The sequence below is a fragment of the Carettochelys insculpta genome, chromosome 1 (assembly GCF_033958435.1).
Source record: "Carettochelys insculpta isolate YL-2023 chromosome 1, ASM3395843v1, whole genome shotgun sequence".
In the NCBI taxonomy this organism is placed as follows: Eukaryota; Metazoa; Chordata; order Testudines; family Carettochelyidae; genus Carettochelys; species Carettochelys insculpta.
In genome coordinates this window covers 109,490,493-109,514,041 of record NC_134137.1, presented here as the reverse complement: position 1 = coordinate 109,514,041, position 23,549 = coordinate 109,490,493, and the positions used below count along the sequence as shown (strand labels likewise).

The window sequence follows — 23,549 nt, the reverse complement described above, 5'->3', positions numbered from 1 at the left end:
TGCTGCATTAATTGTCCAGCAGATGGCTGGGTACTACTAGGTATTACCAGGACTTGTGTTTTTAATATTTTTGTTATGTGTTCTGAGAAATACCTCATCTACCTGCTCTTTCCAATTTGTTGGTCTGTAGTAGACCCCCACTATGCTGCCATCCCTATTTTTAGCCCTTTTATCTTTACCCAGAGACTTTCAATGGTCAACAAGAATTTATAATCTTGATGTAGAATGCAGCACCTCCTCTGTTTTTTTTTCCTCCCATTCTTTTTGAACAAGATATAACAATATTCAAATCATGAGACTTTTCCCACTGTCTCCTGGATGTCAGTTAAGTCATAATTTAAATTATGCACTTAATTTTCCTATTTAACTTCCGGTTCTTCATATTCAACAGTCCTAACATCTAATGTATCTTTCTTGGGCAAGACACACCCCAATCTTCCCCCCAAAAAACAGTGGTCTTCCTGAAATGTGTTCTGCTGCATCTCCCAGGTTTTTTGGGAAAATGAAGAATCTCAAAAGTATGATGCATTGGAAATATAGCTGTAATATACTTTATAAACATTATTCTCAAAAAGTATCAGCCTTATTATTATGTATAGGTTAAAAGTCAGCATAGGAAGGTATCTTACAAAGCATATCAGAACCGCCTTTGAAAAAGGCAACTAGGCAACTGGTTGGGGAAAAAATGCTTCTTTCAACTATATTACGCATCTCGATGGTATGGTTTTGCTCAAGAAGTGATGAAATAATACAAAACAGTGAACATTTTACAGTCGCCTGGCATACATTAATCCATCAGCAGTTCTCAAACTGTGGATGGGGGCCTCATATCATAATTTTTGTTATCGGAAGGGGCTTGTGGGGCCATGAGGTTTGAAAACCCATGTATGAATATAATTTGAGTACATAGAATGTTTGGAAAATAAACATGTTTTACCATGAATCAGAGTCAGTTTGGATTTTGAGTGAAACAAAAAAATTTGCTGCTTCAGCTATTTTTTACTGCAAAATAATAATGTGGTTTTCTGAAGATGTTGTACCTATCCCTGGGCCTGATCCAGGTGGAGGAAACAAGCACGGCTTCTGGTCCATTCACAGTAAATAGCTTTGAAGAGATGTGCCTTCAAGTATTATTTCAGATTGATCAAAAATAGGGATGGGCTTGCTGGAAGCTCCTAATTATTTCCTCTAAAGATTACTGAGAACAGGGTGAGGAACCCCAGCCCATGGTCTGGATCTTGATCCGGACTTTTAAAAAAAGCTTGTCTGGATCCGAACCTCAAGGCTCAGGGCTCCCTGAATGGCATTGGGCCTGTGGCAGGGTGTAGGGTTGGAGCCCAGAGCCTCGTGGGTTGCTTAGGCAAGCTGCAGCTGTATCCACACCACAGGCTCTGCTATGGGAAGGCAGGAAGCAGCTCTGAGCACCACTGCCACTCTTGGCTGTCCCCCCAGCTGCAGAAGAGAGGGGAGCAGCAGCTACCTTAGCAGTTTGCCTGGAGCCTTTATATCACTACTCTGATTGGCTAGAATTCCAGAACGCCCTGACCTGAAAAAGGTTCCCTGCTCCTTACTTTGAGGCTATGATAATTATTCCCAAAAAGCTGCCGTAACCAAGTTTTGAGTGGTGCCTGGGGCCCCATATTTAGCACAGGTTCAGCAATAGATAAATTCTTAGTTGAGATTTATTTCTCTGTGTAAAACATGGGTTTGCAAAAGTATCAGGGCACATATTTGACTATGGCAGAATCCATAGGGAGGCATATTCCCAAGAACACAGAAACCTTAAAACCAAACCTGACACAGCGACAGCCATTTTGGGTGGAACTGGAGTGGGAATGTTCCTATGGAATGTTTATGACATTGAGGGATTGTATCTTAAAGTTAACACACTAACTGGTTAATGTGGTAAAGCCATTGAAAGAGGAGGAAGGATTAGTACTTTAACTTCACAGCAGGAGGCATCACTTTACAGCAGTATGCATTCCTTTGTGCAAACTTTGAAATGAATTAATAAATCTTGTAAATACTGTAATTAATTCATTACATAATAATAATATTTCTCAGGGGACTGTGTGCAGCCCAGATGGTACTAAACATGTTATGCATTCAGGAAATGTTTTATTCGGGAAATAAAAATAAAATCAAGTGGGGGAATGATCAAGATAGTTAAACGGCGCATGTATGTGGACCACACTAGTGGAAAAGGTCATAGGGTCAGAAAATTTAGTTTGCTAGGCTAAAATATCCTGGATCCTAGGCACCATGTGAAATTAGCAATTCAGCTGTTCCAGGGTCATAAAGACTTGGTAGATGTTAACAGCACATGTACAATGGAGAATGGGACCCACAAACAGCATTATCCCAGCATGAAGATGGCAAAACGAGGAGAAAAGGAAGTAAGCACAATCTGTAAATGAATGAAGCACGAATGGTTCTGAGAGCATTCAGCATGAATGAGCGGGACCAGAAGTGATGGAGGCTGGGCCTGAGTAGATATTGAAGAGAGAGTGAACAGAAGTCGCACAGCCTGGAAATGCAGGAGGTGCTGCTCTGGGTTATCCCAGCTTCTTGATGAGGATAACCATCATGCCAGGGGAGCCTGAATGGATTTTGTCTGAAGTTCCCCTCTCTGACTTAGATTGCAACCCGTGCCCTATGGCCATGCATGCAGTTGAAGGAGAATGTGACTTTTCCCACTAAGTCTCCTTGATGTCAGTTAAGTCATAACTTAAATTATGTACTAATATTTCCTATTTAACTTCCAGTTCTTCTTTCCCAGGATCAAGCAAGCAAACAGACAGGAACAAAAATGTCTAATTGTGAAAATAGTGTAATTAATCAAGTCCCCTCTCCCTCAAAACTAGCACAGTGGAGGAAGTGAGACTTGGAAAGGTTGGGTATGGCTTTGTAAACCACTGAGGGAGTCTGCACTTTGTGCTGCCTCCTTCTTCTTTCATAAAAACAGCAGTAGAGCCCAGGATGTGGAGGCAGATGACCAGGGCAGGAAACAAGGCAGCTCAGGCAACAGCTTTGAAGTTCTTTATAGATTTACCTCCACTGCGGGAAGCAATGCAATGGGAATTGAAGGGCAGCAAGCAGCAGACTCTCCATGTCTTTGCCCAGTAGCTGCAGAGAATGGTGGAGAACTGAACAAGTCGGTGGAAGCATATCAGACATGCAAGGTAGCCAATACGACAATGCCTGGAGGGTAGGTCAGATCCTGATTCTCCTCTGACTCCTTCTCTACAATCCGGACGGGAGTGGGACAGACAGGCAATATCAAAAATGGTTATTACCTCAGGTATCGATAAGTCTGCACCTCATGGAAAAGCCCACTTTGATCATTTTATACCTTTTCTCCCCTGAAGATGTCAACAACAGGTCAATGACAGAGCAGCAGGCAAAATGTTGATTTTATGACGGAGGCCACAATGTTGTAATTTATGCTTGCCTATGTTTTATGTGGAATGTATATCACCTAATTTGTTGACCTGTCTGTCAAAGCACTTAACTGTTATTGTCTATCTAGCAACTGAAATTGCACTATCTTGTTTTATTTTATAGCTACGTAAATCTGTGTTCAGCATCAGGGCAAGAAATCTTCTGGAAAAGGAGACAGCAATCAATAAAATCCTTAGGTAACAAACCGCGGTGATTTGCTTTGATTAAATGCTTTCTGTCTTTTGGATGTCAGGTGGGGTCTCATTAATGAGTAATGAATTATTCCTGATCTGTTTCCTATGCTTTAGTGCTGAAGTATTAAGTCATTTTACAGTGCGTGCATAATATTCGTGCCAGTGTACCTCTTTGCATTAAAAAAACACAATTTGTTTTTACCTCTTTGTGTAAATGACAGTCACCGAAGTCAACGTGCTCTTTTTTAAAGTAAAACAAAGCAGCAGAAATGTAGCACTTTAAAGACTAACAAAATGATTTATTCAGTGATGAACTTTCGTGGGACAGACCCGCGTCTTCAGATCAATTTTTAAGTAAGTTAATTGTGGACACAGTGGCGAAAGAGGGATTGCACTTTGTAATAAAGGAGGGGTCGGCAAACAAAATATCAAGAAGCTCCATTTTTTCCAGTTCAGTAAAAAAACTCAGTAATTCAAGAGACACAAGGCATATGAATATGAGATGGTCCTTAATAAATAACGTGAAGCCATAAGTTTTGTAACACTTATTTTAAGAACAGCGCACACACAATAATGTGTAATGTGATCCATGTTTCCTGCAGGATGGTCACAAACTTTTAATATATTCTATTCCCTCACGCTTTACATGTATGTTCATACCACTGTCTTCCTGAACCTTCTCTCTCTCTGGAGGATGCTGCAGGCGTTATCCAACACATCCAGATCACATATCATCTGGTATTTAAATATGAGTTGTTCATTTTAGGGCTTTTAGATGTTCGCTGTTTATTGAAAATAAACAGGAGGTGGGGGGGTTATTTTGTTTTGTTTATTTAGTTTTGCAATTATAGCTTCAGGAGCCAAAAGGAAGTCCTTAAGGAGCTGCATGAGGCTCTGGAGCCACAGGTTGCAGACCCCCGTAATAAAGGTTCATATTTTGTCTTTTTTTTTTTTTACCACTCTCTCCCTCAGAAACAAGCAATATATTGTTCTTTAAAAAAAATTCTGTCTTGCCCTTGGGCCTGGAAATTCCAGCCCAGTCTTTGCCCCAGAGTTCTGGTGGAGTACTCCTTCCAAACACACATGTAAGCTAGTGTAAGACTTGTGCTGGAAGCATAAAAAGAAGACCTACAGATTGTGAACTCTGTTGGACTGATTGTGGGACCCTTAGAATGCCAAGCACGTACAAAAATGGTTCCAAGACTTGCTCAGCAACATGGGGAAGGAGTGCACATCATGGTCACGTATGTCTCCAAAGAACAAGAATCACGTCATGAAATTACTCCCTGAGTTCTCACCTTGCTGCTGCTTTTCCATGCTAATTTTTGTCTTACGTTGTTTAAGTTAGAATTGTTAACAATTTATGTGATTAGTTTGCTGTTACCTACCGTTGTGTGTCATCAAAGCTTGCACTCCCACAGTATATATTATAAACTACTACTAAGAGGGAAGTAGCAAAGCAAATCAGGAATAATTTATTAGAAAAATACAGTTGTGAAATGAGAATAAATATCCCAATGCATTATGTGGAGCACTCCAGAACAAAATTACAGGAGTTCAGTGCAACTCCTGAACTGTGAATATTGTTAGAAAGTGCTTCATAATTACATGCAATTTGAGAAAAATTATAGCAGCTTCCTTTTGTGTTCTTTTTAATATTCCTAAAGAATAAGTAGCGGTAAGTGCTACAGATGCTAACCAACCGTAGCATTCTCTGAAAACTACGGTAAATGTGACCAATTAGCAATTCACCTCAATATCCTTTGTCAAGATGTGACTGCAAGGTGAAAAGTATTCATTGCAAATGAAATTTAGCATACTTTTTATAAGCATTTCAATTACAAAAGTTCTCTTGATTTTATAGAAGTTCCCCCGTGGAGAAATAAGCATAGTTTCTGCATACTTGTCAAAAGCCTGACAATACATTTTTATATGTTGGCTTCTCAGCAGCTTTTGGCTAAAACACACCAGTTGCTGATTTATAGTCATGAAATTCCACTCTCTCCAGTGGGGTTACACAAAGCATCAATCAGATCAAAGTTCACCTCATACAGTGTCCCATAGGAAGCCCACTCATGGGCTGCTTTTATTTGCTCTGTTCTTCCAAATGCAAGAATAACTCATGTAGAATAAAGGAAACACAACACAGTTTCCAACGAATTCTTCCCTCAGAACAGTGAGGTTTTCCTCCCTTAGAAAAAGTCAGCAGTTCTACTCTCAGAACCTGTGGCTTCCCAGTAATTTATCGGACTCTCACTGCAAGGGGCAGCCACACAGGCCCCTCTTGTCTTTGCTCTGATAGCAGCCAGCTCCCACTTGTCCCTTCAAAGCATGGCTTCTGTAGAATCTGTGCTTCTGAGGTCTCCCTGGGAACAACTGACCTTGAAATCCCACCTCAGGGACATTTTCACAGGACAGAGGAAAAACCGTCTTAATTTATATTCACCAGCAGCTAACTGTGCTTCCCTACCCAGATTTGGAGAGCCAGACTTCCTTGGAGCCCTTGTGGCAGAGTTTTGATGGAGTGTAGCTTATTCATTAACAAAGAAGCAGCCTCTGGAAGAGGAAGAGGTATCTTTCTTAGCACACAGTAACTGCCTCAAACTGTTTCCACACTCTGCCTGTTCCCACGCTGCTGTTTCTCTACTATAGTTATTGGGCCCACTGTGTGTCACAACTTCAGTATTAGCATGCTACTGTAAGATATCATTTTCATAACATACAGGATGAATTTGCTGATGCAAAAAATCATTAAATATCAGTTTTTCTAGGATAGTAGATCTTCAAAGAGGGATTTTGCAAAGAGAAAAAAGAAGACAGGTGTGAAATGTGATAAAATATCACAGCTAAATTGAATCATACTGTTCACAGAAGCAGAGAAATTCAAACTCACAGAAGGATTGTGGTATTTTCTTTGTACTGATCACGACGACTATGTTTGTATCCTTAATAAAAGTAGCTAAGACATTTGAATTTCAGCTTTTACAGACCTGACAGTGACAAAAGTAGTCTGTGCCCAAAACATTGAGTAATAGTTCAAGTTGACCCTGGTGTAAAGATTCCCACTAAAATGCTTTTAAACGTGCCTGTGTGGATAAAGGTAGGTATAAGTGCTTCTCTGCAGTAAAGCTGCTCTGGAGCAAAACCTTCAGTTTGTTAAAATTATTAGTTCTGTGCCTTGCTTTACGCTTCGCGTGGCCTTGTTTGTCCTTCTTTTGCAGTCCTTATTGAGGCATATTTTATCAAATTCTAAATACTTCAGCACAAACAGGAATACAAATTGTACACTGGGATGAATTCTATCCTTTTGCACCTCTTGACCGATCTCTTAGGGTGTGTCTACACAGGCACAAATCTTCGAAATATCCATGCTAGTGACCATTTCGAAGATTACTAATGAGGCGCTGAATTGAATATTCAGTGCCTCATTAGCATTAGGAAGCTTCCGGCTGCAGCGCTTCGAAAACAGCGCTTTCGAAAGCACGCGGCTCATCGCTGCTACACAGGTGTCCTTTTTGAAAGGACCCGCCCCTTTCGAAATCCCCTCATCCCGCTCACTGATCAGAATAAGGGGATTTCAAAAGCTGCGGGGTCCTTTCAAAAAGGACACCTGTGTAGCCATGCCGAGCCGCGCGCTTTCGAAAGCACCGCTTTCAAAGCACCACTGCCGGAAGCATCCTAATGCTAATGAGGCGCTGAATATTCAATTCAGTGCCTCATTAGTCATCTTCAAAATATGGCTATTTCAAAGATTTGTGCCCGTGTAGACGCAGCCTTACTGCTCTTACTAGAGGCAATGGGGGCCTACCTACCCCTCCAAGAGCATAACTTGGATGAAATACGATGGGATTGAAGTTGACGCCCAGCATCATTTATGGATTAATTATCATCTGGAATCATTAAAGACCAGAACGATAGCTTTTGTAAGGACTGATAACATTGCATGTCTGCTGCAAGAGCCAGCAACTTGGATGCCACTTAAATATCTGCCAATATATCTTTCAATATAATTACCAACCATTCCTATTGAGCTTCTCCCAGTCCCTCTGTACCACAAGCCTTGACTCCACTTTTCTCACATTTGTTCCTTCCCAAATTCCCCTCTTCATTTTGTGGTTCCCCTAGTCATAAAAATATTCAACCAGCCACCATCTTCTTCTCCCCACAGAAACAGTTTGTATAAATATATTGGAAGCATCAAGATATACACGTATCACTCTGTTGCCTAACCACTATGGGTGCATCCACACTAGCAAGTACATTTGAAATTCAGATCGGAAGACCAAGTTCTCTCGAAAAAGCCTGCAGAGTGTCTACATTGACACAGCGCTCTTTCGAAATTAACTTCGAAAGAACTCCCCCTTTCTTTCGAAGTCGGTCCTCCATTCCCTGGATGGGAAAAGTGCCCTCCTTTGAAAGATTATTTCGAAAGAGAGCAAATGTAGATGCTCCGCAGCCTGCTATTTCGAAAGAGCAGGTTCTCCATGGCTGTGATCAGCTGGGAGGCAGTGACGCCGCTCATAGAAGAAGTGGAGCTCTATGGCTCCAGCATCCGGCCACATTTCAGGACACAGGCTCCCAAACGCTCTCAGGCAGGAAGCTGAGAGTGTGCAGGCAGCAGGAAGCCTACACTGCTGCTCAGCCCGCTGCCAGCCGCGATGCCCCAGGGGAAGCCGCACCACCTCTGACACCATGGCCAACAGCCGGGACTCCCTCCCACCCCAGGGGCCATGCAGTGACGAGCGGGGGAGTCCTTCCAGGAGGGAGCCATCACCTCAAGCACCAGGGCCCCTCCTGGACCGACGCCAAGCTGCAGGACCTCCTCACCCTGTGGGAGGACAAGGAGATCCTGCAGCAGACGGGGGTCCGGCACCAGAATGCCACGGCATTCGAGCACCTGGCCAAGGGCCTCACCGGCCAGGGTCACCCCACCAAGACCCCAGACCAGGTGAGGTTGAAGGTCAGGGAGGTCCAGCAGGCACTGCTCTGGCACCATGGCTCCCTGAAATGAGTATCCCAGAAAGGCACAAGGCCCTGCTCCAGCTGTGCTGTCCCGCAAGGAAGTAAGCATACCTGCAGCATAGGCAGGGAACCGGTGTCTGTAGGGAGTCTCTTTAAGGGCGTGTCTCACCAGCGCTCCCGGAAGGAACTGGTGTTCTGCGCTGTTCAATGTGGTTCCAGATGGCCATTTTGCCAGTAGAGCTTGTGAGCAGTCTGTCTACTCTCTGTGAACAGAGAGAATCATTCTTTCAATCCACTCTGCTGTCTGGATGCATTCTGCTGACAAAAGTTTTGCCACAAGGTATCTTCCAGCAAAAACTTCTGTTGACAAATTGCTCTTATCTAGCTTTACCTTTCTCACCTCTTGCCCTCCTCCCATTGCTACAGATGCCTATTCCGTGACCACATAAGAGTTTGCCAGATCCATGAGGCAGAGCCCATGTCAGATATTTTTATTTCTCCTATAACATGTGTTAGTACATTTTAGGGTGCTGTATGAATAAAATAAAAATATTTGTAAGACCTTTGTCAATAATAGAGGAAGTGGTACTGCTTTAGATGTAGGTTAGCTGACCAACCCTGAGGCTGTTCTGGGCCATTTTTGCATTAGTACATCATATCATAAACATAACCTAATGTCTAAGTTTCAGGATCTGTTGGATATAAAAATTTTAAAGAGCAGGTCATCATTAAGTAATAAATTGTGACAGTTTGGGAAATAAGTCACATTACATCGAGCAGCTTTTGGTTTGCTTTCCATGATAATTGAATTTAGAGCTGAATTTTAAACTAGTGCTAAGTATAAACAACAGTGTGTTCACTATTCCACACAAAGCTTTTCTGGCAGTTACTGAGCCTGAGGGAACAACCTATCTCATGCATAAGTGAAGCTTTCAGTTGGTATAAACAGCTGAATGAATAAGGAGCATTTATCTTATGTCTGAAATTATGTCTTCCCTATGTCATTAAAATATTGTGTAGTGCTGGAATTAGAAAATTAGAGTTTGCTGGTAGTCTGGCCGATTATTCAGCTGCTCTTATAACAGCATCCTTCAAAACATGAGTCTGTTCTGGTCTGGCTATGGTCTGAAGAAGTGGGTCTGTCCCACGAAAGCTCACCTAATAAACTATTTTGCTAGTCTTTAAAGTGCTACTTGACTGCTTTTTGTTTTGATCTTTTATGTATATGAGAACAAATGAAGAACCAATTTCCTAAGTCTTTCAGAAAGGGTTATGACATTCACCATCATCAACAACAACCTTGGACTTAGTGCGCATTGGTGTCCAATGCCTCCCTCGCTATTTGCTTCCATCTTTCCCTGTCCAGTGAGGAGTGGCTTAGTTTCTGTAGACTAGAACTGCACCAATCTACTATATCATCTACCAACGCTCTGTGGGGTCTGTCTGTCCTATTCAAACCATCCATTGTGCCAAATTCCAGTGTTTTGATTTTTCATTCATTGTCCTTTCTGCAGATATGCCTGAATGACTAAGTAAATATAAAGTAATGTCATAACTACGATTGCTTTGTTGATTTTCAAAAGCGATTTGACAGTATAGATCAGGAAGTGATTTGGGTGGTGTTGGAGTCATACAGAGTGGATAGCAGACTGATATGGTTGTTGAAGGATATGACAATTGTTGAATGACAATGCTGAGGCAGCAGTGAGAACATGCAGAGAGTTGGGAAGTTGGTTTAGAACGAATATCTGTATCGGTGCCATTGTATCTGATGAAGTGTGTCTCTCTCACGAAAGCTCATCATTGAATAAATTATTTTGTTAGTCATAAGCTGCGTCTACACGTGCACGCTACTTTGAAGTAGCGGCGCCAGCTTCGAAATAGCGCCCGTCATGGCTACACGTGTGGGGCGCTATTTCGAAGTTAACTTCGACGTTAGGCGGCGAGACGTCGAAGTCGCTAACCCCATGAGGGGATGGGAATAGCGCCCTACTTCGACATTCAATGTCGAAGTAGGGAACGTGTAGACGGTCCGCGTCCCGCAGCATCAAAATAGCGTGGTCCTCCATGGCGGCCATCAGCTGAGGGGTTGAGAGACACTCTCTCTCCAGCCCCTGCGGAGCTCTATGGTCACCGTGTGCAGCAGTCCTTAGCCCAGGGCTTCTGACTGCTGCTGCTGCAGCTGGGGATCCATGCTGCATGCACAGGGTCTGCAACCAGTTGTTGGCTCTGTGGATCTTGTGCTGTTTAGTGCAAGTGTGTCTGGGAGGGGCCCTTTAAGGGAGCGGCTTGCTGTTGAGTCTGCCCTGTGACCCTGGCTGCAGCTGTTCCTGGCACCCTTATTTCGATGTGTGCTACTGTGGCGTGTAGACGTTCCCTCGCAGCGCCTATTTCGATGTGGTGCTGCGCAACGTCGATGTTGAACATCGACGTTGCCAGCCCTAGAGGACGTGTAGATGTTATATTTCGATGTAGCGTGCACGTGTAGACGTAATATTGTTGTACTAAGGGAACTCCATACTTTAAATGGATCATAATGAAGCAAGCCCTGTGACTTGTTCATCTTTATTTCAAGGAAACGCCTAGACCCATTACATCTAGGAAAGAGTGATTAGACAATAGGGCAAGAATGAAGACCAGAATGCAAGATAGATGGATAAGTGAGCATGTAAATATGCCTTTTTAGGTGGTTGGATTGCATAGACAGTGATGAAGATGAGTCTACATTATACTGTCTTTTCTATTTAGCAACCTCTCAGCATGTAAGAGAAAACGAGGAAGAAAAGCTTTATCTTATAACTAAGTTGCATTAAAATCCATCTTCAAATTGTTTTATCAATACAGTCAAATTGAGAGTAATGTGGTTTGATTGTGGTAGCAAAGTGCATTTGACCTGCTGTTCCAAACAGTGCCATGGTGAATGCAATCTATAAGGTGACAAAAGTGGACACTGGAATCCATCTGGTGTGTGCCCAGCTCTTCAGAAGCATTATTATCACATTATCCTAGATGACTATGCCAAGGGTTTGTTGGACGCATGGATGGAGTTATGGAAAAATTCAGTGAGAGATCCTATCATCATTAGTAATGAATGAGGATGATAGTATTTAGTGTATAGGGTGTACCACGAGAGCACTGTCATCTTCTTTCTGTTAAAGATTCTCTCCAAAGGACTCACCAGGAGAATTGTATGCAGCAGGCAAAAACATAATAGGGACTCTGGTACAGTGCATCTAAATAATATTGATTGAGGAAAACAAACCTCAAATGCCAATGACACAACAACATAAGCAGGAAATCTGTATTTGATGCCAGAAGCAGACCTCCCCGATAAAGCGAGAGGACTTGTACTGTTAGCAGAAGGCACTGTATTATAAAGTATGTACGAAGTGTTCCTCATCTTTCAGTAGTGTGGGGGTCATTAGCTGAACTACTGTCTGTTTTCTTTGTTTATCAGGGATTTTAATATTGGAAGGAAGTAATTTAAAGGGCTGCTGCCCCTTTCATTGATGACTTTGGACCCCAACATTTTTCCCGTGTAATATATGCTCTGTAATATTCACTGTAAGATCTTGTCCTGAAACCAAGCTCACTGTAATTTCCTCTTCAAAAATTAATAATATGTTCTATTTAAAAATGCTTCATTTCCTTTGTGCATGTAGAGGTGATCCCAAAGAACATTACTGCAGCTGCATTGTATAGGGGTTAAACACTGAAGCCAGCTGACATGTTTCTACTTGTCTTTCTCCAGTGTTTCCTCATTATGCATTACAAGACAACCAGTTTCTCTAATATCTAACATAGTCAGTCTGATGGGGCATACTAGGCCCAGAAGCCTTGGGGCCTGCCACACGCATCCCAGGAAAGCAACAATGGAGGCTAAAGTGGCTCCAAGGGAAGCAGCTAATCAGGGCCCAAGTGGGCCCTATGAAAAGGAGCTACAGAGCCAGAGACAGGGCAGTTCCTCACTAGAGAGACAGCAGCATGAGTGGTGCAGCTGGCTGAGGGCACTGCAGTAAAGACAGCCCAGTGCAAGTAGGGACTGGAGGTTGTAAGGAAGAGTTTTGACTGGTTAGGGTACTGGGCCTGAGCCAAGAAGAACCCTGAGCTAAGGGTAAAACATTGGTGAAGTCTGGGGACCAGACGAGTTGGGTTTCCCCCCTAGGCTACTGGAGAAGGGCCTACAGTGAGGGTTGGTCCTGCTTTGGACAGGGGGCTGAACTTGATGACTCCTCATGTCTCTTCCAGCCCTAGGAGTTGGTGATACAGTTGGACATCAGTAAACCTCCAGAAGGGAACTAAACTGTCAGGTGGCCCAGCTGAAGGCTGGGACCAAAACAGACCAAAATGGCAAGTCCATTTCCTGGAAGTTGCAGGTGTATGGCTTGATGACAGGACTGGGACTGGTTTAAACACTAAGGATGCACCCAACCACAGGATGCACTCATAAGAGGGGGATGCCAACCCTGTTGCAGCTTCTCAGAAGATTTGGGATGGGGAGGAAAATAGTCACTGGTGATATTTTTTTCCAAAGGATTTGGAATTTTCTAACCAACTTATTAAGGTTTATCGTGCTGAGAGAGGATTTAATCTGAACTCTAAGTACAGAGCACTCAGAGCTAGTTTTTTTTAAGAATATTAGTATACCAGGAGAGCACTTTGCAGGATTTTCATAAGCACTTGGGTATCTCAATTCCATTGAAATCAATGGTAGTTAAGCATCAAGGTGCTCTTGGAAATCCCACAGATGCTTATTTGCCATTTAAGGTGCCTAAAATATCTTTTAAAAATCTGGTACTTAGTGATTGGGATCATGGTGATGCAGATTTTGGCACTTGTTTCGGATTCCTAAAGGGAAACATTCCCAGATATGGCAGAAGAGAAAAGGAAGGCGATGTTTTGTAGACAAACTAAGGAACTTGTAAAACTGTCCTCTGTCACATCATTTGTGACCCTCTGAGTGTAGAAGGCTTCCTTGCACAATGCAGCTGACAATGTGCATTATCTGTTTCAAGTCATTTGATCTCATTGCTGTAGCACTCGCATTGCATCCTTTCTCTGTTGATTTCAGTATTTTTGAAAAGTGGACAACTTATGTAGACACCTAAATGTGGATTTAGGAACCAAACATTAGGCGGTTACTTCTTAAAAATCTTAACAATAGTCTTTTCACAAGTCTCTGCTCCTTTATACTATTTGTTTCATAGGCTTTCATATTTGGTTAATAATATGACATGAGGATCTAGTTACACGAAGAATTTGGTATTTTGGTTGCAAATAGCATTCTCATCTATTATGCACAGCAAGGGGTTATGTTCACTTGCAAGGCAACTGGTTTTGTAAATGAGTTACATACAAGCATGTGAAAATGTTTATGTGGACATCACACTTGGATGTAAGGAAACAGTTATTTCTGGATATTAAAACACAGGTGTGTGTGGCTAAGAGTAATTCATATTCACAAAGATACAAATACAAGCTGTTCCATTGCCCCAGTGAGAAGCCATTATAGGAGAACACATCTGAATCTACTATTGCCTTTGCTTTGGAAGGTCTTATTGTCAGTTTAAAGGAGTCAAGTAAGTCCATTTCTAGAAAATAATGGTTATCTGTTCTTTTGTGCCAAAATTGTATAGTAATTCAAAGCATAATTTTGTTGGCTCTTTACATGTGATTGCATTACTTTGTCCTATATCATAATGCTTTAAGAGGCATTGTATTCAGATATTGACTGAGATACTGTAAATTACATTGCACTAAAGATGTATGGAGGTTTTCTTAAATGTGATGACATTTCTGACTATTCAGTGTAGTGTAATCTAATGTATTCTTGTAATAAGTGTATTACATTTCATTCTAGTGGAATTCTGGTGTAATAGGCCATGAAAACATAGATGGGTGTTATAAGCTTATTTGCATTGCAGATCTCTCAGTGGATCCATGTTCCTTTCATCCGTCTGCTTAAAACCAAGATAAAGAAAACAACAGATAAGACTGAAAACAGATATCTACAGAAATATTGGAAAGGAAAAGTTATCCCCTATCAGGCAATAACTGCTTTCATGAGAATGCACCCTTCCATATGTAATTGTGCAACACTAGTGAAGACAATGGGAGCAAAAGTGTTGAAAGAGATAATACATAATGGCTACATCTACACTTGCCCCCTTCTTCAAAGGGAGCAAGGTAAGCAGCCTAATAGAAGAGTACTCATGAAGTGCTGCAATGAATATGCAGCACTTCATTAGGCTAATTCCCCCCACAGCAACTTCGAAGTGTCAAACTTCAAAGTGCCGACATGCCATGTAACCACAGGCACTGCAAAGTGCCCGAGCTACTGCAAAATGCCTTTATGTTCCAAAAAATGTAGGGAGTAAAGGCACTTGGAAGTAGCCTGGGCACTTAGAAGTGCCTGCGGCTACACAGTAGGCTGGAACTTCAAAGTTTGACACTTTGAAGCTGCCACAGGGGGAGAATTAGCCTAGTGAAGTGCTGCATATTCATCACAGCACTTCATTAGTATTCTCCAATCAGGCTGATTGCCAGTTTAGACATAGCCAATGTCATGTATCCAGTGGATTCACATGTATAGTGCTCATTGCAAATAAAGACATTGCACCTTCGAGACTCAACTTGCTGTTAGAAAGTTATGAAATATATTTGGTTTGTATCTGTTTCACTCATGAATTTAAGAAGCCCTAATTGACGTCCACCAGGTTGCTGCCTTGTGCATAGATCCTGGACTGAGTTTAGTGAGCTACTGACTGCAGTGGCCAGACTGGCTGCTACAGTGCCACAATTTGGCTTAGCCAATCTTCACAGTGTGACTGTGTGGCAGTGATGCAGACCGCCAAATGTGTGGTGGAGGACTGCAAAGTTAGGAAATTAAAGGGTGTCCACCCACAACAATGGAACAGTTGAACAATCTAGATACCAACTTGTGAGTCATATGAAGACGTAACACAAAAATTAAATCAATCATTGTCCATGGATGCAAATCCAAGATCTTAGTGCTCCTGCCAAGTGAGATTTTTTCGCAAATGTGATCCCGTCAAATATTCCTCTTCCATAAATATTGTTTCTTTCATCATATCCACTCATATCATCTCTTTATATGTGTCTGTAGGAGTGTGAGAGGGAGGCCAGGCAAGGCAGGAGTTAAACAAGGCCTGTTAGCCCAATCAGCCCCACCCCCGTTCACCTGTGGCCAGTGTCTGGCCTGGAGGGGTAAAAAGGGAGGGAAGCCAGCTCAGTTTGGGGCTGACCAGCCAAGAGGCAAGAGCTGGTTCTGAGGCAGGAGGCCTCAGGCCAGAGCTGCCACCCGGTCGGCCACCAGAGGGCGTAGCCCAGGACCCTCCCCCAGGTACTGAGGGGAATGGGGAGCCCCCCCGAGGAACCCCACTCCTGCCAAAGGGGAAACTAGATTCTCAGGGCCATGCCCCAGACTCGACCCATAGACTCTCAGTTGGGGGCTGAGGACCCACTCAACAGGCCCTGGCCAGGAGGCCTGGCCACTAGGCCATCTGGTCCCGGAGGCGAACCGCTCACAGTGTCTTATTTTTTTCTTGATCATAGTTTTTTATTCCAGCTAGGCATAAAAAAATACCTGCCTTCCTACTAGGTTGCAATGCTCTGTGATGCTTTCCAGGAGTACCCAGCACTGTATGGCAATGCCCTGACTGGTCAGTTCCTGAGCTCCATTGGCCACAGGCACCAAAAGCACTTCCCTTGAGACCTCGCAGGCTCCACTCTCACTCTTAGCAATAGGAATGCTCCAACCGTGAAGTCCCCTGAGCCTTTCCTGCAGCTTCCAGCCCTTGGTCCACAGACACTCACAGTGCTCACAGATGAAGTACTTCCAAAGAAGCAACACTGCCCAGTTAACTAGTTACACCTCACTTCACTGCTCTGCTCAACTCATAACATTTGGTTTTGTTTAGAGTGAATAAAATGTATAAGTGAACCAAATATGGAGACTCAGGTAATTGTAAGTGGAAGTATTGGAAGCAAATGGTTACATATAAAATGAAATTGTTTACATGCCTTCTGGAGCCTTGACTTCAGTAACAAGTTATTGTCATGTCTAATGAAATACTGCTCATCAGCACTTCACAGGCAGACACACTTTTCACGGGAGAAGAGTACTGTCAGCTTCCCTCTTCAGAGAAGGATCCAGGTTGTCTCTTGGCCTTCTAGCTATATCAGGACAGTCTATTGTCCTTATTCATAAACAGGAAATCTGGCTGCTGATTGTTTCTTTGTAGATTTTCAATCTAGTCTATTTTAAGTCATATTATGCCACGAGTCATCCAGGAAAGCACTTAAGTATGTGCTGTAAGATGTAAATATGGTGCTTAATTACGTACATGCTAACGTGCTTTCACGAAAAAAGTGCACTATGCTAAATGGAGCCAGTATTTGTGGCATTCCCTATTCATTATGCATTAAAATAATAGTTAGAAATAATAAAATAATATTGTTTATAAATATGATTATTATTGCACCTTTATGCAATAGTTGTACTAAAAAGCCAGTCAGGTAAGGTTGTCATTGGGCTGGGCACTGTACAGACATATAGAAGATTACAGTATTTGCCCCAAAGACATAAAAATAATTATATTCTTTCTGGTTTCAAGTGATTGCCCAATGAATAGCCAGCGTGTATCTGAATGTTTCCGTAATAATAAATAGGCAATTCCACAATAAATGAGCGGTTCTGGCATGATTGACATTAACAGACTGAAGTTTGAACATTTCCAGCGGGGTGATGGATTTGTGCGTTGGCCCAAATCATACATGTGAATAGATTCTGAGGGGAAACATATTTGCTAAAAAAGGGGCATGCAAATGGGGCACTGTGCCTCAGCAAGGAGGAGTCATCTGGAAGGCCCTGTGCATTGGTTATCCAACATGCTGAGGGACATGTGTATCTCATTTGGCTTTGGGAATATGAATATCTTTTATAAGGGCAGTACACGCTACCCTTATTCTGTTGCCCTTTGTATTGTTATTTGTGAAATTGGGTCCTCGTACTCCCTCAAAGGTGTGTGTGCCAGGTGTGACATGCCAAAAGTAGTAACAGTGCTTCTGTTTCCAGCGATGCAGTTATTTGGTCTCACTTTGTTAAAAAATTGATTACGGCAGATGTTCCAATCATTTGTCATAACCACAATATTTCTTTCTAGGGCCTGCACAAGACAACGCATGCTGAGTGGCTCCTTTGAGGGACAACCTGCTAAGGAGAGGTCAATACTTAGTGTCCAGCACCATATACGGCAAGAGCGCAGGTAAATGCAGACAAGAAAAGTGTTTTTAAAACAATTTTGAAATACACTCAGTGAATAGAATTAAACTTGCACAGTGTCTAACTCATCTAAAACAGGAATGACTCACACAAAAACAGAATAGTACATTTTTGATTGTAACCATAATGAAATACATTGTAGTACATAAATGGGGGAAAATGGCCTTTTTATTTTAAATGTCACTTTGTTCACTGACTACAGAACTATGCATTTAAAGATCAGAGGGAAAAGAAACTGATTTATGTTAGACAGGCTTAAAGACAATTGAAGAACATAAAAGCCTCTCATGTAAGCAAAGGAAAAATGATAAGAATTTGAGATATTATCTTTCTGGAAAGCAGTGCTTTATAACTGCTGTCATATAAAGGTCAAAATTTGATCTTGTGATTTACTATCAAACTGATATGATTGTTTCAGGTCACTAAGACATGGTTCCAACAGCCAGCGAATCAGCAGGGGAAAATCTCTTGAAACCTTGACTCAAGATGTAAGTCCTAACAAAAATGATGGCTTTCGTTTTGAAATGGAGAAAAGATGAATATGCACTACAAACACTGTTTGTGCCAGTGTAATGCCTACATAACATCCCATTTCTAATCTGGGCTTGAGACTTTATGAGGAAATCAGAAAATAAATAGGGTAATAACATTAACATTATTTTCAGAATGTGCAGTGTATTCACACGTGATAGATTTCTTTATTTTGAAACAGTTGCTGACAGTGAATTCACTGAAGCAGCGTATGGGCCCACAATACTGCCATACAGGACAGCCTATCTTGTATGTCCACAGTAAAAGTTTTTAAAATGTCATCAGCTGTGTGAGTCTTATTAGACAAAACCTTTGCAATTTTCTACAAGCTATGAAGGTGTAAAACAGGCACAAATGTCATGGTAGCATATTTCCACAGGATCAATGCCATTTTCACCTCTGCAAATTTTTAATGAATATTTTGCTGCAGTCTCTGATTTGTCCAAGGAGAATTTCAAGATGAAAATGAGACTATTCAGTCCCTCTACTTTGGGGCTGTTGCATTCTTTTCCAAAAGTAGAGAATAAGTAAAAATAAAAGGTGCAGCTCTTCTACTCTTACTTTGCCTAGGGCCAGAAGTAACTGTCAGCACCATGGCAGGAACAAACTAAGGAACCAGTTGTGAGTCTGGGTAGGTAACATATTGCCTCCCCATTAAAGCTCGCTCAGTTCCGCTGCCGCTGATGATTCTGGCCCATGCTACCCACTCACTGCATATCTTTTTTCACAGATCTTGTTCTTCCCCGTCTTTGTACCAGTAATACATTGCAACCTGCTCAGTAGGCTGAGAATGAGTCTAATCCTGCTGTTCCGCTCTGTGAGCTCAATCTTGCTCATAACAACTGTGATGATGTTCACTAAAGATAGGAGGAGCTAACGTATAATAAAGTTGAATTCCCTGGGATTGCACAAGGGGAATTAACAATAAAATTTGACTCACTGAAAGCAACCAAACATATTCTGTAGCACATACCATCTGTTATGCTCGGCTTACATGATCTCCAGTGCATTTAGAAGTGAGGAATTTACAGTTTGAATGTTTCAGCGTGACATGCTGTGTCTTGGTTTCATCGGTAAAGATCTCATTTTAAATAACTGTTTTACCTCTAGCATTCTAATACGGTGAGATATAGAAATGCACAGAGAGAAGACAGTGAGATCAAGATGATCCAGGAGAAGAAAGAACAAGCTGAAATGAAAAGGTATATAGAAATCAAATGTCTGAAAACTTACTTTTCCATTTGAGTTATTTATATTGTGTGATGGAAAAAAGAAATCTGACAGCTGCAAAGACATATAAACAGAATGATAATACATATTTTGATGGATATCTTTTGCATAATATTAAATATATTGTGTATTATTTTTAAAAGGAAGGTCCAAGAGGAGGAGTTGCGAGAGAATCATCCATATTTTGATAAACCACTTTTCATAGTTGGCCGAGAGCACAGATTCAGGAATTTTTGTCGAGTGGTTGTGCGAGCTCGCTTTAACGCGTGAGTGTATTACATTTCCATAGTGAGTTCAACCAGATACTTTCTTTAAGAGCTAGTGTATTTTGCAAGGACAATATGTGCAACTTACCAGTAGCAGCTAGGATTTAATCTCATTTACAGAAGTGGCGGAGGGGGAAGAATCACATAACAGCATGAAGTCAGTCCAAGGTCATGAGATGAGAAAAGAAATCGAGCCCAGCCCCCTGCCCCACACCCATGTTTAGCATATCTGGCACATAAATGCTTTGCAATGCCACCCACAGACATACCACATGATCACCTTTTCTCACTTTCAGGTGATATGGTAAGAGGTGGGCAGCATTATCTCCCTGAAATGTAAGCAAACTTGTTTTGGCTATACAAGAAGTAGGACTGAGAGGACTTGTAGGCTGTGAAGTTTTAACCACACACACACACATCTTGTAGAGCTGGACGGCACCTTAAATCAAGTCCCCTGTCCTCACAGCAGGACCCATATCCATCCCTGACATTTTTTTTAATCTAACCTGCCCCAGACTCTTGGAAAGCATATTCAGCACCTCATTTGCATAATGATGACCACTCACCAATCAGATCCTCATTTGCATTTTCAGTCAACCACGTTTGCATGCCCCTTTTGAAAGCAAGGAGCATTATGGACACTGCAATAGTGCCTATTTCAAAATAGCCATTTCAAAATAAGTGTTATTCCTTGTACAATGAGAGTTAGCAATTTCAGAATAACTCAACCACGATGTCAGTTGGGTTGTGTAGATACAGACATTGTTATTTTGAAATAATAGCTGTTATTTCGAAATAACTATGATCTGTAGACCTACTCAAAGTGTGGTGGAGAGCATTGAAAGAAAGTGAGGCTTTCATTTTGCTTCACTACAAATGGAGTTTCCCTATATCCAGTTCATTAATACCGGTTCTTCTGTATGTGTGTCTGCTCCTTTTTCTCAGTTTTACACGATAGATGCCAGTGAGAGCTATCTGGATTACACCATGTAACTTGGAGCAGAAATTTGACAATACCTGGGCTTTAGAAGATACTGTGAAGAGGTTATTTGAGTTTTATAGCTGAAAATTGTTAGGCTTGAGAGCTTTTCATATCAGTAGATTTAAGAGTCAAGCAATTAGATGAGAAATATCTGGAAATATTAACATGGAAATTATTGAACTAAGTAATTAAGGAAGAATAGACCAAAACAAAAAATCTGCTTTCCAGCTGAGGACCCAGCCAAAGAATTCTGATTAAAGAGCAAAGGACTTTAAGGGAAAGTTTTTGAAACATGAGGTTTGTGTACACTCATCCCTCGTTTAATGGGTACTTTATTTATGAGTACTCGGTAAAACGAGGGAGACACATACCTACCAATGTTCACCAGATAAGTGAACTTCCCCCACTAATACGAGCCAGCCCCTGGCAGGGGCTGCAAGACCAGCAGCCCTGCAGCTGTCTCCGCACCAGCCGCTGGGTCCCTGGCCAAGACACAGGAAGACCTGCAGCCCCACAGCTGGAGCCCAGTTGGCTGCAGGGTCCTTGGCCGGGGAGCGGGGAGACCCGCAGCCCCGTGGCTGGATCCCAGCCAGCCGCAGAGTCCCTGGCTGGGGAATGGGGAGACTCTCAGCCCCTCAGCTGGAGCCCAGCCAGCCACGGGGTCCCAGGCCAGGGAGCGGGGAGACCCACAGCCCTGTGGCTGGAGCCGAGCTGGCTGCGGGGTCCCTGGCTGGGACACCGGGGAAGACCCACAGCACCGCCCCCCCGCCCAGTTGCCATGTTCCCCAAGCCTGCTCCCAACACCCATTCCATCCCATTCCACCCCGCCCCAGCCCACCGCACCTCTGCTGTGGCCAGGAGGAACAAGCTACCACCTCCTCCACCTAAGCCACCTACAGGTTTAACCCCCTCCCAACCCCAGGTGCACTTACCTTTCCAAAAGCAGCACCACCTGCTGCCACTCAGAGCATTTGGAACCAATCAGAGTCTTTTACAAGTATTTTAATAGGAATTTAGTGTCCCTCTTACGAGTTTTCACCTACGAGCAAAAAGTTAGGAACCAATTGTGCTTGTATAGCGAGGGATGAATGTACTGGGATGGGGGTTCCCTCAGAAAACCAAAACTAAATAAAGTGAGCTATTAATTGTAAAAGCTGGAGTTAAACTTAATTGGATTTTAAATTAAAAAGTTTTTTTAAAAAGTCACTGTACAGCGGTCTTGCTCAAGCTGTGCCATACATTAAAATTCTGGTGACTATTTTGATTGGTAATTTGACGTAAAATTACCTGAAACAAAAATTGGATATGGCTTATGACTATTTTTTTTTTTAGTTTTTAAATAAAACATAGCATTTGAGCACTAAGCCATTTTAGACTATGTCATGGATGTCAGGCGTTAAGCTAGACAGTTAATTGCTTTGAGGTGATGCATGCACACCACAATTATAACAATAGCCACAAAAATGCCATTTAAATTGCTGAATTTTAAATATCTCATTTCTTTTTTCATAGTTCTAAAACAGATCCTGTTACCGGAGCTGTGAAAAATACCAAATACCATCAGCTCTAGTAAGCATTGGAAAAGTCATTTAATTTGTTTGATAACTTTTTGCATATCAATGTTCATTTTACTTTTCAGCTTAAATTTTCTCTTTTTCTGTGTTTGGGGGAGCGGGTTCTTTGAGTTCATGGGAAGGTATTGTTTTCTTCTGTTATATTTGTTCTGTCATTTCTCTAGCTTTATTATGCATTTGTGACTTAGTGAGACTTTTCAAGTGCCTCCTTCTGGCATTAACTGATTTTTCACAGAATACCTTAGCTAAACTATATGTTTAACATTCAGTTGGTAACACTGGTCAAGTTACTGTTTTAATGAGTGTCCTTGTATATTTTTCCACAGTGATTTGCTGGGATTGGTTACTTACCTGGACTGGGTTATGATCATTGTTACCATATGCTCCTGCATTTCTATGATGTTTGAATCCCCCTTTAGAAGAGTTATGCATGCTCCTACACTCCAGGTAGCGTTACTGAATCAACTCATATTTAACAAAGCACAACCATCCTATTTTTCTCCTCTGCTTGTTACTAAATTGTGATTGATCTCCACTTTGATTTCCAGATTGCTGAATATGTTTTTGTAATATTCATGAGCATTGAGCTTAATCTGAAGATTATGGCAGATGGCTTGTTTTTTACACCAACAGCTGTCATAAGGGACTTTGGAGGAGTCATGGATATATTTATATATCTTGTAAGCATTGAATTTAAATACTTCTGTAACATTTTTGTTTTCATATTTCTGAATATGTATTTATTAAATATATGAGACCATTTTTTTCTTTTTCAAAATGAAATCATGCAGAATGGTGAGGGTAATTTGAGCATGCTATCACCACAATTTCACATGCAAACTTGACAACTGCAGCTACAAATGAGAGTTTAGGTATATGAATATTGGTATGCATCCTCAGTTGTGGTAAGTGTATGTGCTAATATAGGTTTCCCATTGCATGATAATTTTTCTCTTATCTTATAATTTTTATCTTATACATCCAACTTCAGTTCTTCCTAACTTTTGGATCCAAATCTGGACCCTGCTTCATCCCGTCTGGGGGTAAGGGAATCTGCTGGTGTAG

General features: G+C 41.9%; 1 protein-coding gene across 4 annotated transcripts in view; it reads left to right on the top strand.

The window, feature by feature from the left end:
• NALCN (sodium leak channel, non-selective) overlaps nucleotides 1-23,549 on the top strand; it is a 398,131-nt gene that overhangs the window by 318,021 nt on the left and 56,561 nt on the right. For all 4 annotated transcript variants that reach the window (XM_074983150.1, XM_074983148.1, XM_074983149.1 and 1 more), the window contains 8 exons: nucleotides 3,565-3,638; nucleotides 17,783-17,884; nucleotides 18,320-18,389; nucleotides 19,543-19,634; nucleotides 19,806-19,928; nucleotides 22,423-22,479; nucleotides 22,811-22,931; nucleotides 23,033-23,164. In XM_074983150.1, the coding sequence (XP_074839251.1) occupies nucleotides 3,565-3,638; nucleotides 17,783-17,884; nucleotides 18,320-18,389; nucleotides 19,543-19,634; nucleotides 19,806-19,928; nucleotides 22,423-22,479; nucleotides 22,811-22,931; nucleotides 23,033-23,164 (771 nt within the window). The remainder of the gene's footprint in view (nucleotides 1-3,564; nucleotides 3,639-17,782; nucleotides 17,885-18,319; nucleotides 18,390-19,542; nucleotides 19,635-19,805; nucleotides 19,929-22,422; nucleotides 22,480-22,810; nucleotides 22,932-23,032; nucleotides 23,165-23,549) is intronic.